A 16,346-nucleotide genomic window follows, 5' to 3' on the forward strand; every position below is an offset into this window, starting at 1 on the left:
TTTTTTTTTTTTTTAACCTTTGGCTCTAGTTGGCCTTTAACTCTAACTTGAAATGACCAAAATCTTTCTAAGTCAGAGGAATGAAATTTGAATGGGATTTAAAGAATTGTTCCCTCATAAGAGAAAGAGATATTCAAGGAAATTAGACTGAAATACATTGAATTCTTGGGATGTTTGAATAAATCAAACCTTCCTGTATTATCAGCATGCTATTAAATAACATATGCTCTTATGTAAACTTTGTTTTAAGAGATGGTATCCTGAGAAGCTGCTGAAGAAACTTGTTTTAGAGGTTTTAAGGCAAATAAGTTCTTCCAGCCATAGAGCCGTATTCAGACAGGTGGATTTCTACACTACGGTCTATACCTGCTTTCACATTGCATGGCTGTAGGTGGTTCCCTGGCAAACACTTCACTTTGGGAGGCACAGTCACCTCTCAGAGATGTGTAGGTTCTCCATCCAGGATTTCTACTGAAATACAGGCATTTCGAGTAAGGCTTAGATTTGTTAGGGGTAGGTCTGAACTAAATTCTTCCGGGTTTGTAAATTAATAGTTCTTGAAATTCAGGGTCTTCATCATGTATATTCTGAAACAGATCACACTGCCTTGTGATTATTTAGTTGCTAACCTGTTCTTAAACATACAATGCCCCCGTGGATTCTTGCTCACTTGCAAATGGATTGGAGCCTGGGAGATACTATGTCAGTGCTTTTGGTAACAAATGCTTTGGTAACAAATGTATTTTCATAAGAAAAATCTCTTGATTGTCCCCAGTTACTAGTTTGCTTTGAAGTGCAGAGCTTCTTCCTTATGCTGAAAACATGTTGCTTGAAACCGAAGCGGAAAATATATCACAGGGGTGCATCCAGTGTGCTCCAAACACTAAAGGACATTCCATTCAAAAGGTCCAAACTACAGGTAGTAAAAGTCTACATGATATTTATAGCATGGATGTCTGAGTTATCGTCACCTTTACCTTCTTGGCCTGTGGAGAACTGGGTGATTTTAAGAGATCATTTTTCTCCTCCTAAAGCTGAAACATATGCTTTTTTAATTCTTTTTGACCGTAATTGGCTAATTTAAAAGTATGTATCTGTGTTCTAGATATTTAAAGTTAAGAGATTCTGATGCCCAAGAATACCTTAACAGGCAGCAGATCACACACAGATATACAGAAGCGATCATGTTTGATGTGCTTTCTTGCTCAGACTTTAATCTTCTTTTGAAATTTATGCTAGCTCTAGTCCAGTTCTTTCTGACAAATGATACTTTTTTATATAGAACAATCTTAACTGAGTTTATGGTGTGAGGAAACATCAGTATCTGTATAAAATCTTTTTCCATGATTCACTGCTCACTAATAAGAGAAGTAGTAATTGAGAATAAGGCGACTGAAGCGCGCTAGTGAGGAAAAGTTGTTTATTTGTTTTTTACTGTGTATTTGGCAGCTTTCATGCTTTGTCTACTACTTTTCACTCATACCGCTCTTATAAGTAGTCTTTTCAGAAGAAATTCTTTACAGCAGCAGGAAAGTTAACATTTTTTTTTTTGATTTTTGGGGACATTTGGTTTTTGTAGGACCTTGCATGAAGCAAGGAAGCCACAGGAGCCGTGGTGTAGAATAATCCTCTTTTATTTCCCCACCCGCCAAGGAGAAACCTATCCTGTAAAGGTCAGGAGAAGCCACAGGACAGAGTGGCTCATGTTCTCATAAAATCAAGTCTGGGGAATTCCAGTGGCTGTTCAGACTGAGAATATTTGCAGAAAAATGAGGGCATTTTTTTTCCTATGTCATTTTTATTTTAAAATGTCAGGGCAAGATAATTAAAAGAGCCTCTGTCAGAAACACTTGCTTTAAATTATGAGGTTGCTATCTTAAATCAAATTGACTCTGCTCTTTTCATAATTGTCATACATTTGCTTTTGTATGTCAGAGTTTTTATTCAATATAACCCTTCCATCTCTCTGCCGTTCTCTCAAAACTTGCATGAATTTCAGCAAAGCATTTCACCCTCCAAGTCAAAAGTTTAATGCCGTTTGTTGTCCCATTCTGTGTCATCGGTCAAATCGATCTGGGTTGCTGTTAAAATTAACATGAATTTCAGTCAGTGTAGTTAAAATACAAATATTCAGTCAGCTCCCGAGGGTAATGCTGTACCAGGAGGAGATCAAGGGAAGAAAATAAAAAAATCAAAAAAGAATTATGAACACTAACAGTATGCACTGAATGACAGTATATGCTGGTGTTCAAGGGGGACTGGCTTTTTATCTGAAGAGTGTTTCCATGCTTTAAAATTGGTCCCATTGTTTTCCATTTCATGTAATGTTTTGTCTGCTGGTCAGTAAAGCTGCTCCCTCCCCCCCGCCAGTAAATGGAATTGAAACTGTGCATTGCAATCAGCATTTAGGATTCCTGGTGAAAGACAGCAAAAGCAAAGGAATTTGTCAGACTTTTTTAAAATCAGGATCCTGTTTTTGTTTATTTATTTTTATTATTATTTTGTCACAACACTGGGACACATGTTTTTCTTTTACTGACAGCAGGGTAATAAATTTTATCATTAAGAATTAGTTGTGAGGAAATATACTCTGGGATTTTTTCACAGCTGTGAGAGCTTTTGTTTTCACTGCTATCTCTGTAAAAAGGAAGATAATCTCTACAAAGAGTCTCTGATATTGACCTGTCATATCACGTGTTGCTTATCAAGTACTAAAGAAATTGAATTTCATTTTATCTGTTGTCTGGAGCTTCATATTAAATTATCCTGCAGTTGAGAGGTGATATAGGGTCAATAGGTTCTGCCTCTTTTACCATCTATCCCTGGATTATTAACCTTTGGAGAATTACTAAAGATCTTCTTTATTTTATTCTGTAAAGTTAGGTTAAATCTTCTTGATCCATAAATTGTTGCAACCGAATGCTGCAAATGTGTAATACTTTTAGTTAGGGTAGTTTCTGAATAAGGAACGGGAAAGTAGAGATCTGTTCTATTATTCTGGTTTATTTTCTGTTCTTTTGAATTTCTTCTAATGCTTCTTCTTTTTAATTGGTTCAGCAAATGTAATAACAGTCACAGTGGGTGAAGGTTCTGAGTGATAGATAGGTGGTAATCCTGTGCCAAGAGATAAAATAAAGGGGATGGAGAGGAAGACAACTGAGTTCAGGTTCCCCAGCTGCTGAGAGCTGAAGGAAGAGGCCACCTCCAGGCCGAGGTGGGAGTTTCTGAATATCCATGTGGAGGTTTTGGCAGCAGCCCCATCAGCACAACATGTTAGAGGTGAGTTTGCTCTGATGGGAGGCTAAGGATGGTGCTATGCATTTGATAGAGCAAATTGTTCTCGGTGATTAACCCCTGTGATTACAGTGAAGCGAGAAGGACCTAGGGTGAAGGTGGAATATGAAAAGCGGTAAATGCAAACTGATATTACCAGCACAAGGACCAGAAAAGAGGCACTGCTAGCTAATCTGAAGAGTGGTAGAGCTGCAGGGGAAAATAATAGATTTTCAGGAATATCATCTGCAGATCTTTCTCCAGATGAAGTCAGAGGAAGGAGTTGGAGGGACCAGTGATAATGGATGAAAGCGTATGGATAGAGTGATAGGGAAGGACAGAAGGAGGAAAGTTAAAGGCAGTATTTATTGGGAGCTAGGTGCAAGAAATCCTGATTTTTCTTTCATTTAGCCTAATCTAAGATACTGTGCATATTACCCAATTATCTGGATACCTAATTGCATCCTTCAATCTGCATCTAAAACTGGGATTGTACCCTTCCTTCCTCAGTCTCTCATATGAACAGTGAATTACATATCCTCTCTGATTCAAATATCAAAAAACAAAATCTCCCAGGCCCTCCCTATTTCTTGTTGCCATGTTTCTCTTGGAGGACACAACTCTGCCAATTAGGATCTTGATGCTTAAGAGCTTGAAATAGTCGCAGAATATTGAGTTTCTTCTCAATATTCTCAATTCAAACTTCTTCTCAAAGAAGTTTATCAAAAAAATGCTTAAGCATTTTTTACTGCCTTCAATGTTGAATAAAACTGCATTTAAAAAAAAAACTCAAATTTAAATTTCACTCAAATTCAAAACTCAAAATCATAAACCTTTAAAAGTGTCCTACCTTGTTAAAATCTGATGACAGATTCAGACCGCAAGCCTCCGGTGTAAGCAATTGCTTTTCAAATATGCTTGTGCTCAGTTACTCACATAATCACAGCTATCCTTTCAAGCTTCTTCTACTGAAATCGATGCAAACTCCTCTAAGAAAGAGCTGGGCTTGAGAAGCTCACAGGTGAGTTCTGTGCACTGGCATCCAAATTACAAAGGCAATTCCTGCCTGAACTGCTGGCCTGATAGTCAGGCCTATCTGGTGATCAGAGCACTGGGGACCTGAGAGATTTAGGCACTGCTTGATGCTCTTTTGTGTCTTTGAGTCACAAGGCTATGGACCTTTTTGTGTCTTTTCCTCAGCACTGAAAAGGATTAAAAAACCACTTTTCTCATAGTGGCAATTGGTAAATTAATGACTAGAAAATACTAAATCCTTTCTACCACTGTTACTATTGTTGAAACTCCCACAGATAGATTAAGAAATGAACAGATACCTTTGAAGAGTCCTATTTCTTTCTTCTTTGGAAGAGAACTGTTTTGGCATAAATTAATCCAACGATGAAGTGAGAAATCATGGGCTTGGGTAGCAGTGTGCTTCAGATATAAGTTCTAGATGTGAGTGAAATAGGAAAAGTGGGGAAGAAGAAAGTGGGAAGATAGAAAGTAGATGAATTCGCCAGAATTTGTAGCACTGAAACGATATACACAGTTCAAAAGAGAACCTGTAATTTGAAGTTAAGTCACAGTAGAGTTAAGAAAATATTTTGATAAAATGCAATCCTTTAAGTGTGACAGGGAAGGGGAGAAATGGCAGGTGAGCACTTTCTTTTTTCCCATCTAGAATAAAATTAAACTAATGAGATGCTGAGATTTTTGGAAAGCCTGCTCAAAAATTCAGCAGCCTTTCCTAGAGAAAAAAAAAAAACAATTACTGGGAGATTACTCTCTACTGAAGTCTTACAGATGGAGGCTTTTTGGTGTGGTAGTTTAAAACAATTGGGCTTTACCTCAGGAGATCCCTGAGATGAATGTCGCCCAAAGGCAGGGGTAAAATTGTGTTTTTAAAGCATCATTTTAGCAGCAGTGGGACCATTGGCAGAGCCTGCAAAAGCTGTTGAGAGACTCTACGCACTTTAATTACCATCTCAATATTGCAGAAGTTGGTTAATTTTTGCAAAAGACCGGCATAGTTGTGGGAAAGTGAGATCATGCTCTGTCTTTCATTCTTTCCTTTTTGACAGGTGAATAAAGGATGCTTTTCCATAGTTCCTCTGATACTGTGACACATTTGTAAAATTTGCATAGAATTGTAAAATAGTTTTTCCTCAAGATTACTAAAATTTTCTTTTTCTTTTTTTTTTTTTAATCCTGCAACATAATGGGAATGCATTCTAAGTCTTGACATGAAGGAAGGAGGATGAAATTTGGCACATTTCCTGAAACTAAGTTTAAGACAATAATAGCTTACACTTTACTGCCAAATAACCTAGTTTTGAATTCCTAATACATTTTAAATTCAAGTTAGATTTCTGTCTAATACAGTGCTGGTTGGAGACATAACCTGAATTAGTAGAATAAAAAGGGAACTTTAAAATGAAGAATCAGTCCCTTTTAGAAAGAAAAATAAGAATACCATACAATACTTCCTTAGTAGGAGCTATGTTTACTCTTCTAGGTGTCAAATTGTAACTGCTTCTTTTACTGTCATTCATTTCAAAGAAGACCGATAAAGTTTTCCTGTTTTTTTTACTGTCATTCATTTCAAAAAGGATGGATAAATTTTTCCTGTTCAATAGTGCTCTCCCTCTGAGACATCTGAGTTTTTTTTTTTTTTCTCTCTCTCTCTTATGCACTTGCAGTGACTAAAGAAACACTGTTTGAAGACTCTTATCAGCTCCTTCGGAATACCTACTGTGTTGCTCCGTTTTTTTATGACTACCACACACCTCTGTCTGTACTTGCTAAAGCACTACCCATTTTTTTCCTCTATTAAAAACCTTTTTCCTTCTCTTCTTGCCTCTTATCTCTCAAGGACCTATTCAATGGTATTTTTCAGCTTCTGATCTCAATTGTCACAATACGCAATATGTTTCAGAAAGCTCCTGCCTGGCAAGTCCGATTTTTTTCCCATTTGTATTTTTCCTCATGTATATGATTAATTAGCACATAAGAGCAAAGGAAACACACATGTTCAAAATTCAGAAAGAAAAGGATTGATGATGGAAACAAACAAGCTTATTTTTTAATCCTTAGCAGGCATGTGTTTCTAGAAATACCTTTTGCTGTGTTTAGAATTTAGCTGTTTTGGTGTTTGAAACTAAATGTTTGTGGTTTGTCTTGAAAACAGCCTCCTGAATAGATTACACTGATTCACATTTCCTCATTTCAAGATACCATCTGTGCTTTTGGCTGATTGTTATCTTGGTTGAGGCTCTAGTTTAATAAATGCAAGTTACACAGGAGAGTCAAGCCTAGAAGGAGAAATCCTTTATTTCACTTACTCGGATAATCTCAACTGGACTGACCTCACACTGACAAGGGTGCAAAGCTGAAGCTGTATCTAGCAGGCTTTCTTTTCGCTGGCAAATAAGCGTATGTTAGCAGGATATAGAGATTCTCTTGGCATAATTCTAGTGAAACTCTAGTATATATAGTCATGGTCATGATTTTCATTGTGTAATCATTTTAATTAAGTTTTACAATAAAAGTTAGTCTTGCATAAGGAGTGAATGTGCTACAGAGACAACGAAAGATCGATGACACCTCGGGGAGTATCACATGTTCTGCTAGTGGAAATCCAAGCATGGAGAGCTGTTGAATTTAGGTAAATGCTCAATGACCACCAGCGCAGAGCAAAGTCCAGGCAGAGTTATGGGGGTCAAGAGAAGACAGGATACCATGGGAATACCCTAAAGCATTTTTGTAATATTTCTGAGATTTTTTGCTTGGGTGAATTGCCTTATTACTAAATAATAAGCTTTAATTTATATCTGCATCATTTTTGTAATTGCTTGTTTAGTAACGTAATTAGTGTAATTATCATACATCATTACTTGGTGATATGATAAATTGTAATGCGGTGAATGTTGACTCTTCACCACTATAATGTATCTAATTTACTCAGGTTAAAACATAAAAAGTTAGGGGGAGTTCCAGGGAAACCAAGAAGAGAAGCTAGTGGTGACATCTGGGTGGCCTCTTGGTCACTCTTCTTGCACTTGCTGTCTTTATTCTCTATTGTTATGAATTGCTGTGTTCTTAGTTAGCAGATCTCTCTCTCTCTCTCTTTTTTTTTTTTTTTTTTTTTTGTGTGTGTGTGTGTTGCTATGTCTTAAGCACTGATTGAAACCTGCCAAGAAATGCTGAAGAATGAAATAAATAGTGATACAGTTTAGATGCTTTTGTTTTTTCTTTCAGGGTACCTTGTCCAAAGCATGATACTTCTTCCAGTAAGCGCTTTGTGTTTGTTGGGTGTCTCCTTTACTTCCAGGTTTCTCTGTGTATCACCTAACATTTACAGCTCAGTGCAAGTGTGAAGAAACTTAACACACTTTTCTTCGTTATAATCTGTTTTCTAGAGCCTATGAGAACACCTAAAACCTTAAAGATTGCTGAAATCCAGGCCAGACACATTGCTGTGGACTGGGAATCCCTGGGGTACAACATCACGCGCTGCCACACTTTCAATGTCACCATATGCTACCACTACTTCTGTGGGCACAACGAGAGCAAGGCGGACTGCTTGGACATGGATCCCAAAGCACCGCAGCATGTCGTGGATCACCTGCCTCCCTACACCAATGTCAGCCTCAAAATGATCTTAACCAATCCAGAAGGGAGAAAGGAAAGCGAGGAGACTATTATTCAGACAGACGAAGATGGTAAGTGTAAATGCTGATATGGAAATTATGTCTAAGCTGATTCTAGACAGGTGGAAGGAAATTACTTTGTGTGTTACAATATGTCTCCCAGAGGATGGAAGTTCTCTTCTATTAATGTATTAATTAGCTGCAAAAGGGTAGCTTTAAAACTATTTCAGCTGTCACTCTGCATATATTGCCCAAACCGACTGGGTAGCTCAAGTCTTTCGAAGTATCTCTAGTAGGAAAAAGGAGGGTGGGATCCCTTTTATTCCAAAAGTATGATGACAAAAAGGTAATAGTGTTACCTGCAGACTTTTTCAGAATGTTAGTTATACCGCTTGAAAATTGAATCAATTCTGTAAATGTTATTCAGTTTGATTTTAAGATTCTATTTTATAAAACCAAATACATTTCAGCACTACTTTATTTTAGCTTGCATTGTATAGTATTTGTTAACTGTTTGAAAATACCTGGCAGCTTAAAGTAATATTTTGACAATTCCTCTTTAACTTCTCTTGATAAAATTTTACTGTAAGACAGTTTAATTTATCTTAGTCAGGGAAAAATAAAGAATAGATGTAGATCTTGATGGTGATATTGAGTGATTAAACTATGACTCTTAGTAAGAAGCAAAAGAGATATTTATTAACCTTATAGGCTTAAACCTGTGGAAGTAAAGATCCATTTTATTTTCCATAGTTTTTATTTAGATTTCAAGGAAATATTGACAACAACAAAATAAGAAGAGATATTGCTATAGATTAAAAAAATGAAGATGAGCATTTGGAGTAATACAAAGTATAGATACATAAAAAGAGAAAACTTTGTGAAACAAGTACAGTGTGTTTACTTGCCTAAAAAAAAGGAGGGGAGAGTGAGCAGAATAGATGCTTGTTTATGGATAACAATCAGGGTTAAAATCCAGTGACACTTTTTTTTTTTTTTTGCTATGCATTTAATATTACAAGAAGAGTGTGTTTTCTTTTGCAATAAAATAGGGAGAACAGCTTATTAAATAGCCAGAATTAGAGGAGCTGTAGAGAACTATGGGAGAGTAGATGCATCATGTGAGAATTTATTGACAAACATAGAATTAGAGCATTTCATACAAATTAAATTTCAACATTAAGGCAATTCAAATCTAAGTCAATTCTAAAAATAAGTTATGATAAATTCTTACTCTGTCTGGGATGAAATTATTGATATTTATTGTTTCTGTTTTCCATGGTTTAAAAGAAAATAAAAAGTAGTATTGCTATGTCCATGGATAACACCCTTCTTTTTCTTTTCGCTGTATTTTGAAGAAACATCCTGGTTTCTCATAGCCTTTATCTAGTTAGATGTGCAGAGATGGTGGCTGGTCATTACTGTAGTGCTTGTCAAAAGCCAAGTCACTTGCATATACTTTGTCTTCTGTTTTTATTTTGGATTCCTCATGGAAAATTATGCATAGTAGGCAAGTTTAGGTCTCAGTCTAGCATGCCAATGTGATGTCAGTGTATTTGTCTAGACTTAGTGCTGATGGCAGAGGCATTTCCCTCATAGTTTTAATAGAAATCTCACACAATAAACAAGAGTTGTTACAGTAAACTATTTTAAGCAGATGTTGTTTTCAGGGAAGAATTAATACATTTTAAAAGGCACCTAAATTCAGATACACTGTTGATAACAGTGCTTGAGAGATGAAAATAGCCTCTTGTGGGTCTTGAGATATATATTGGGAATAAGACACAATGTTTTGTTTTTCAATGGTGCAGTCTGTTTTATACCTATAAAATACATGTCTATTTTGTAGAGTATTTCAAGGTACAGGTCAAGATTGCAGGCAAGTGATTCACATGTTGGGGGCTTCTGGCCCTTTTCTCATCTTCTATCTTTCCTGTTTTGCCCTCATCTTCTGTTTCTTTATCCATCTTCTCCATACCTCTCATATCCCAGTCATTTCTCCTCTTTGGATCTCTCTCTTTCTGCTTCTCACCTCCTCTTTTCTTCCTCACTTTCTTCATTCCAGTCATCTGGTCTCATAATACTCTTTAGATGGTCTGAAAGAAGCTTTGCACATTTTTGAACTTTTAAGATTCCCCACACATAGATGATTTTGTGCCTTTGTGGAACTCTATTGTGAGACACTGTGGATCTCTCGTGTTTCACACAGATTCACAGCTATATGTTGCTGAACTGGGGGCTTCCAGAACTGGTCAGACCCATCAGAGCTCTGAACAATAACTGAGCAGTCTGTGTTACCAGGAGCAGAATTAACTCAGGAAACAATTAGTAGAAAATGTTTCTCAAGCTCTGCGTCGGACCTTTGGCACTGTGAGTGACAGCTGAAGAAAGGCTTTAATAGCACTTAATTCAATATCTGCAAGAAAGCAAAGCCAGGAAAAAATCAGACAGCCTGAAAATAGCCTCCATTCTGAGCACATCTAGTTCAGAATACTTGGTAGATTTAAGTATTTTTATTTAGCTTGGATAGATGGAATTAATTTTTAAAGTGTATTATAGCAATTTGAGAAGGCCTGTATTCCACATAAATATGAGACTCTTGAGTGATGTATTATTAAAAGCATGATCTTTCCGTTCTGGGAGAGAGCACACCATTGCTGAGACTCGGAACAAAGCTCTTTCTGAGGACCCAAAGACTCAGGAGCGTCTGTCCATGACGAGCACTCCTCTGTTCATACTGTATTATATAGGAGGCTGACAGTGTCTGAGGGACTTGATAAAGGAAAAAGAGAGGAGGGCTTGCACAACCTGAGGGGGCATATGTGCTGGGCAAAGACCATGTTTGGCCTTTTGAAAGAAGCATGAAGCAGCAGAGAATTTATCATTTTGTGGGAATGAGTGGGGCGCGCGCAGTCTTAGATGGTGTGTTGACAAGGGTCTTCCCAACTCGGAGGCATCCTTTCTAAGAGCAGTGGTCTTGGTAATGGAATTAAAGGTAAATGGAATTAAATCAACTAAATACTTCCTTAATTTTAATTGGGAAACAGATGCAAAGACTGTGGATTAACAGGAATAGTGATATTAGCTCCAGAGACATTAGCTGTGGAGAAAGCAAATGCTGAAACTCATGATATTCAGTGATGATTTTATAACTGGTAAAGGAGCCTGTCAGGTGACAGCAGGCAAACAACTAATTGAAAAAACTTACTTGTAATAGGATAAGTACCCATTACTGTGCTTAAAGTATACCAGAGCTTTGGTCTTCACCAAAGGACAAACTCATTGAACACAAATGAGGCTTCCTGATGTGTCTGAGCTCATTCTGCTCTGTGTCAAGATATCCCGAGTTAAATGTCGGGTTTAAAACACCAAGTATCCCACCCTGCCATTACTCATAGTCCTGGGAAAATTCCAGACATGTTGTCATTCTGGCAAACAGCAGAGGAAAGGGGAAATATTATTATTGCAGAATGAAAACAAAAAAAGTAAAACACTTTATATACTGTTTCAACGTATGAAAAGGAAATGCCCCCAACAAAATGCAGGAGGGGACATCTTATGAAAATTGATCAAAAACGCTATTTTTCTGTTTGAAAATAGGGCTGTAAGCTGCCCTTTGGGGAAAAAAAAACATATATGGGTGTGTGTGTGCATATATATATATTTATATATATATTTTTTTTTTACATTCAGCTCAGCATTTGTTGTGAGAAATATTGTTTCCTTTATTATTTTTCAAGCAGTTCTGGCACCCCAGGAAAGTATTGGGATAGAAAAAATGTTTTGATCTAAGGAGGCGCAAACAAACAAAAATGCTTCAAGGAACTTTGGAAAAAGATAGATGTAGAATTCTACTAGTAGCATTGTAAAAGTAACAAAAATAGCACACTTGGGAGAAAAGTTAATGCAGCAAGATGAACAGGCAGGATGTCTGCCGCAGTAAAGGAGGGCTACAAAGATTTCTCAAAATGTCAAACTGTCTCAAAAATAAGTAACTAATCTAGCTGAGTGACAGGTGCATGGATGTCAAGTGGGTATGGTATCCTAATTTTACTGGGGAAAGGGTGACATATGGATACAGTTAATAAAGAGAAATCCTTGAATTTGAAACTCTGGAAAACAAACACAAAAAGAAAAAACAATGTTCAGTTGTCCGTAAATGTCTTCAATCAGGGTATTGACCTTAGTCCTTGGCCAAAAAGGGAAAACTAGTGACCTACCTGTCATGACCAGTTGCAAAAAATAATATCAGTAATATCAGTATAATAAGGAAGGAAGCTTTACATCGTTAGCACTACCAATCAGAAATTCATCATAAATGACTTAATACCATTAATGAGCCAGTATAACCTATTTTTCTTTCAGTGCATGAAAGTAACCCCATTATTACTTTTTTTTCAGGGGTAGGTGATGGGTAGGTAAGATTTGCTAAGGAAGTATAATTCTGGGAGAACAAAAGTGACTGCAGACACATGAGCTCTTCACAAAAATACAGTAGAGCAAAGTCAAGAGCTACTTCAGTCACATGCTAGTTTTAATTAATTTGTTCTTCTTTTTCTGCCTTGCAAAACATCTACTTGGTATTGCATTGCTGTTAAGGATGATCTCTCTAGAAAATGTTCTTTGAGACAGCCCAGTAACTATCCTCTGCTATCAGATTAAGACAAAATAAGCAAGTTTTTGTTGGAGATATTTAAATAGATGAGTTGAGAAAAAGTAAGAAAAATATTGTAGTTATTAACTGTTCAAGTCAGTCAGAAGTGTATTTTAAGGTGTCATTGAATGAATGACAAATTAAATAAGCTGTTTAAATGTGCTGTAGACACTAGATATACAAGTTAGGTTTTATATTAATAGTTCAGGGAGAATTGGGCCTGTAACACAATTGTTTATGCTGCCTGAAACAACTTCATCCTTTGATTTCCGTTAGACACTTGTATTACACTTTATAGCTGAAGAAGTGATATTGTTTATGAAATTCTTTTTTTTGAAATGGTGTGTTTGATGTAACAATGCCTGAAAACAGGCAGAATTAGTGGCTATTTGTTTAAGTAGTTTGTCATGGAAAAAAAGGTTTATATATGTGCCTGCTAGTAAGTACCAATATTTCCAACCTATGTGCTGGTTGAAAATAGCATCAGCTGTTGAACTGAATTGAATTTTTATAATAGTCGTAAGGTTGCCATTTTCTGAGTATGTAATGTTATCTTGTCCCTAAATGGCTAAACATGTTCAAATTCCAGGAATGAGGAGGACAGAAGCCAGCATTTAGGATGAAGCAGCTTTAAACAAAAATCTCCTTTCAGGCTTAGGTGATTAGGTCCTGGAATTCAGCAAACCCAAACCTGAAGGATTTATCCCTGTTTGACGTTTATACTATTATCTGTGGTTAGTCCCTGGTACCTCTGAGACTAATTAACCACTGTCATTTAGCTTCATTAATAGCTTGGTTGTGAGTGTTTAAGCAGCTACATTAGTTAAAATAATCATTTTGTATTGTATGGAAGGTCTTACAGCCTGGAAAGTCACAGGCATAAGCCAGTCAGCGCGGGTTTCAATAGGCAAATTGTAACACTGGGTAATGCTGATGGATTCGGGCAGTGTCCCCAGTGTCCCCAAGCACCACAGCCTACTCTGGGCTTTCCCTGTGCCCAGGCAGCCCAGCTCAATCCCAGCCTCTGGCACTGCCATCTCCCAGGGACCAGCTATGGGAGGGGAAGCCTCAGCTACCCGACATGTACCAGAGAGCAGAGGGGCCATGTATATGTGCTTAGGGACACTGTTAGTATTCAGCCTGCTTCCTTCTTGATAGCAGGGTACTCCGCTGCAGATGGTGCAAATCGAGTGTTTTCTGAAGAACTCATTTTTATGACCTCCTTTGGTATAAATATGCTTATGGTAAAGACTACTAATGTCTCACAGAGCTATCCTGAATTTATTCTATTTTCTTTATTATGTAAGATTTCCCTGTCATAGAATCATAGAATGGTTAAGGTTGGAAGGGACCTCTAGAGATCCTCTAGTCCAACCCCCCTTATATCTATTTTTTGCCAGAATTATGAAACATCATAAAGTTACAATGGTAAATCCTGGCTTTTTTCACCTCTGACTATGGAAAAAGCATGTGTAATGGTGAGCCATTTTAATTGCCTGTAACACTTAAGCAGTAGAACAAGCTGACTTTTACCTTCTCTCCAGATTGAACATCCTCCTTTAGAAGAGGGCTGTAAGTTTCTTGCTGATACACTTTTTGAGTACCACAAAGGAATTTTTCCCACTATAACTATGCATATATCTCCATACAGCCTTCGCTGTAGAGCGTAATAACACTCTGCATGGCTTTCACAGTGCATAATAATAATAAAAATACACTGTTTACATACACTTTCATTATTTTGTAGCAGGAAAACTGAAGCAATATAAATCCGTTTTTATAGTGTTTGGTGTCAGTTAATACATTGTTCTTCCAGAAGTAATGTTCTGTAATATAAATTCCCTGTTAAGCTAGTGCAGAACAAGCTTTAGCTGACACTATTTGTGAATAACAATTTATTTGTGGCTATGACATAATTTAATGCAAAAATTTATTGCTCTAAAATGAATTGGTCTAATGTCAGATTGATGGATTGTGACTTTATTATGCATGGTATTTGTAAAAGTTTACCATACTACATGTACATAGAAAAAAAGATTATCAGCTATTCGCTATACAAATATATAGCTTCATTAAAAGGGCCCTCGAGATGCATGTAAATCATGAAAGAAGGACTTGTGATATTTTCACTGTGAATCGCTGCTGAAATTCCCTTTGAACTTGTTTTATGTTATTTTTGTATGTGTTATATATCATACGCATATATATTTCTTTAGGGGAAAAAAACCACACGTTTCTTACTTAAGTTCAAAATCTCCTGTGAAAAATCATCATATACTTAAACCTGCCTAACTGATTTCATTTTTTTAGATATGTGTAAATCTTGGCTTGTTGGAAGTTTAACGCAGGGTAGTGCATATCAAAGCAAGAGCATGCCCTGTTAGTGTCGCTGAGAGGTAGAGAGCTGCACTTTGTAAGATCAGTAGGTGGAAAGAAAATCAATGAGACCAGAATCTTTTTGAAGAAGTGGCTCACAGGCCAAAAGTTTAGATTTTGACTCCTGTAAAAGCTATTTAGGTTTTTGGTGAGTTTTTTTTTTCAGTTTTTCAGATAACTGGCCATTGATATGGAATCTTAGGTCATGTACTTCACGTTAATACACACTCTCAGTAGTCTTCCGTGTGTTAATTTAGTGTGTCCTGTTCATAACTACAAGGGCCGAAGCTGCTTTGAAAGGAGAGAGTAGCTGGCCAGGCAGCTCAGCTGGCCAGGGCGCTTGGGCCAGGCATGTGTAACTCTCTGGAAAGCCTTCTGTAACTTTTGGGCTATTTGTGATGAGCCTTCTGGAAGATTTTAGCAAAAGAAAGATGATGTTTACCTAACTGCTTGTCACCTGAGTGCTTGCTAAATATTATATAAAAGTGAAGGCTTTTAGCGCTGCCTTTGAAATATGAAGCTTGGTGTTATTTCTTGAGACCTTACGGTCCCTCCAGGAGTCTTAGGGAATAGATGGGAATGGCTGCCTAAGTGGAAAGAATCATTTGGAGTTTTCAAAATAATGTTGCCCAAAGGTTATGTTGTTGGTCTCTCTCTCTTTTTTATGCTTTAACCCTTTTTTTCTTAGTATTTCTATGTGTAACTAATACAGGCCCTGAGGTCAAAGACATAAAAAAATAAATGTGACGGGCTTGGGTGTTACTTGGACTAACCAGGCTGATAAGTCCGTGCACTTGCCCACAGATGCTGTGTCCTGTGAGCAGGTTCCTTTTCTTCTGTTTCTCACTTTCCTCCCTTCCCTGTGTCCCTTTGGTAAAACTTCAAATAAAAGGGATTTTTACTTGAGCTGAACTGAGAAATGGAAGGAAGTAATTTCAGACCTGCCAAAATGTCTCCTTCAAACTAAACTGAAACTTTTCATTCCTGTCTCTCTAGGCACTTGATCTTTTGTTTATAATTCCAATAGGACTCTTGAACAGTTTCAGTTGATCCCAAGCTTCATTTTTTGGTGAACTTGTGGGTAGAGGTGAGGTATGTGGGAATTACTGTTCTTTCTTCTTGGGCATTTCCCTCTCCTTTACTTTCTGACCTTATTTTTCCTGGGATTGCCAGCAAGTTGATCATCATTGCACTAGTTTTTCGTCTTGTGCCCTTCTTATGCCAGTGGGAAGAGAAGCATGAAACTAAGTGGGATCGCGTAGTTCCAGTCAGTTTAACATTGCTGCTGCCACAAGCAAGGAATTTTATAGTGCAGAAGAGTGCACGCTCATGCGATGTGATGAGCCTGCAGGCTTCTCCCACTGGGATCTTTAGACAGAAATGTAGCCTTCATG

General features: G+C 37.2%; 1 protein-coding gene across 1 annotated transcript in view; it reads left to right on the top strand.

Moving 5' to 3' along the window:
• The window catches only part of PTPRK (protein tyrosine phosphatase receptor type K), a gene marked incomplete at its 5' end in the record, with an annotated part of 159,971 nt that overhangs the window by 60,178 nt on the left and 83,447 nt on the right, over nt 1–16,346 (top strand). Inside the window, one exon of the mRNA XM_088530310.1 lies at nt 7,692–7,994. Within this exon, the coding sequence (XP_088386436.1) occupies nt 7,692–7,994 (303 nt within the window). The remainder of the gene's footprint in view (nt 1–7,691; nt 7,995–16,346) is intronic.

This window comes from Tinamus guttatus, unplaced genomic scaffold (genome assembly GCF_059628265.1).
Source record: "Tinamus guttatus ecotype Peru unplaced genomic scaffold, ASM5962826v1 Tinamus_guttatus_pri_ptg000366l, whole genome shotgun sequence".
Taxonomy (NCBI): Eukaryota; Metazoa; Chordata; class Aves; order Tinamiformes; family Tinamidae; genus Tinamus; species Tinamus guttatus.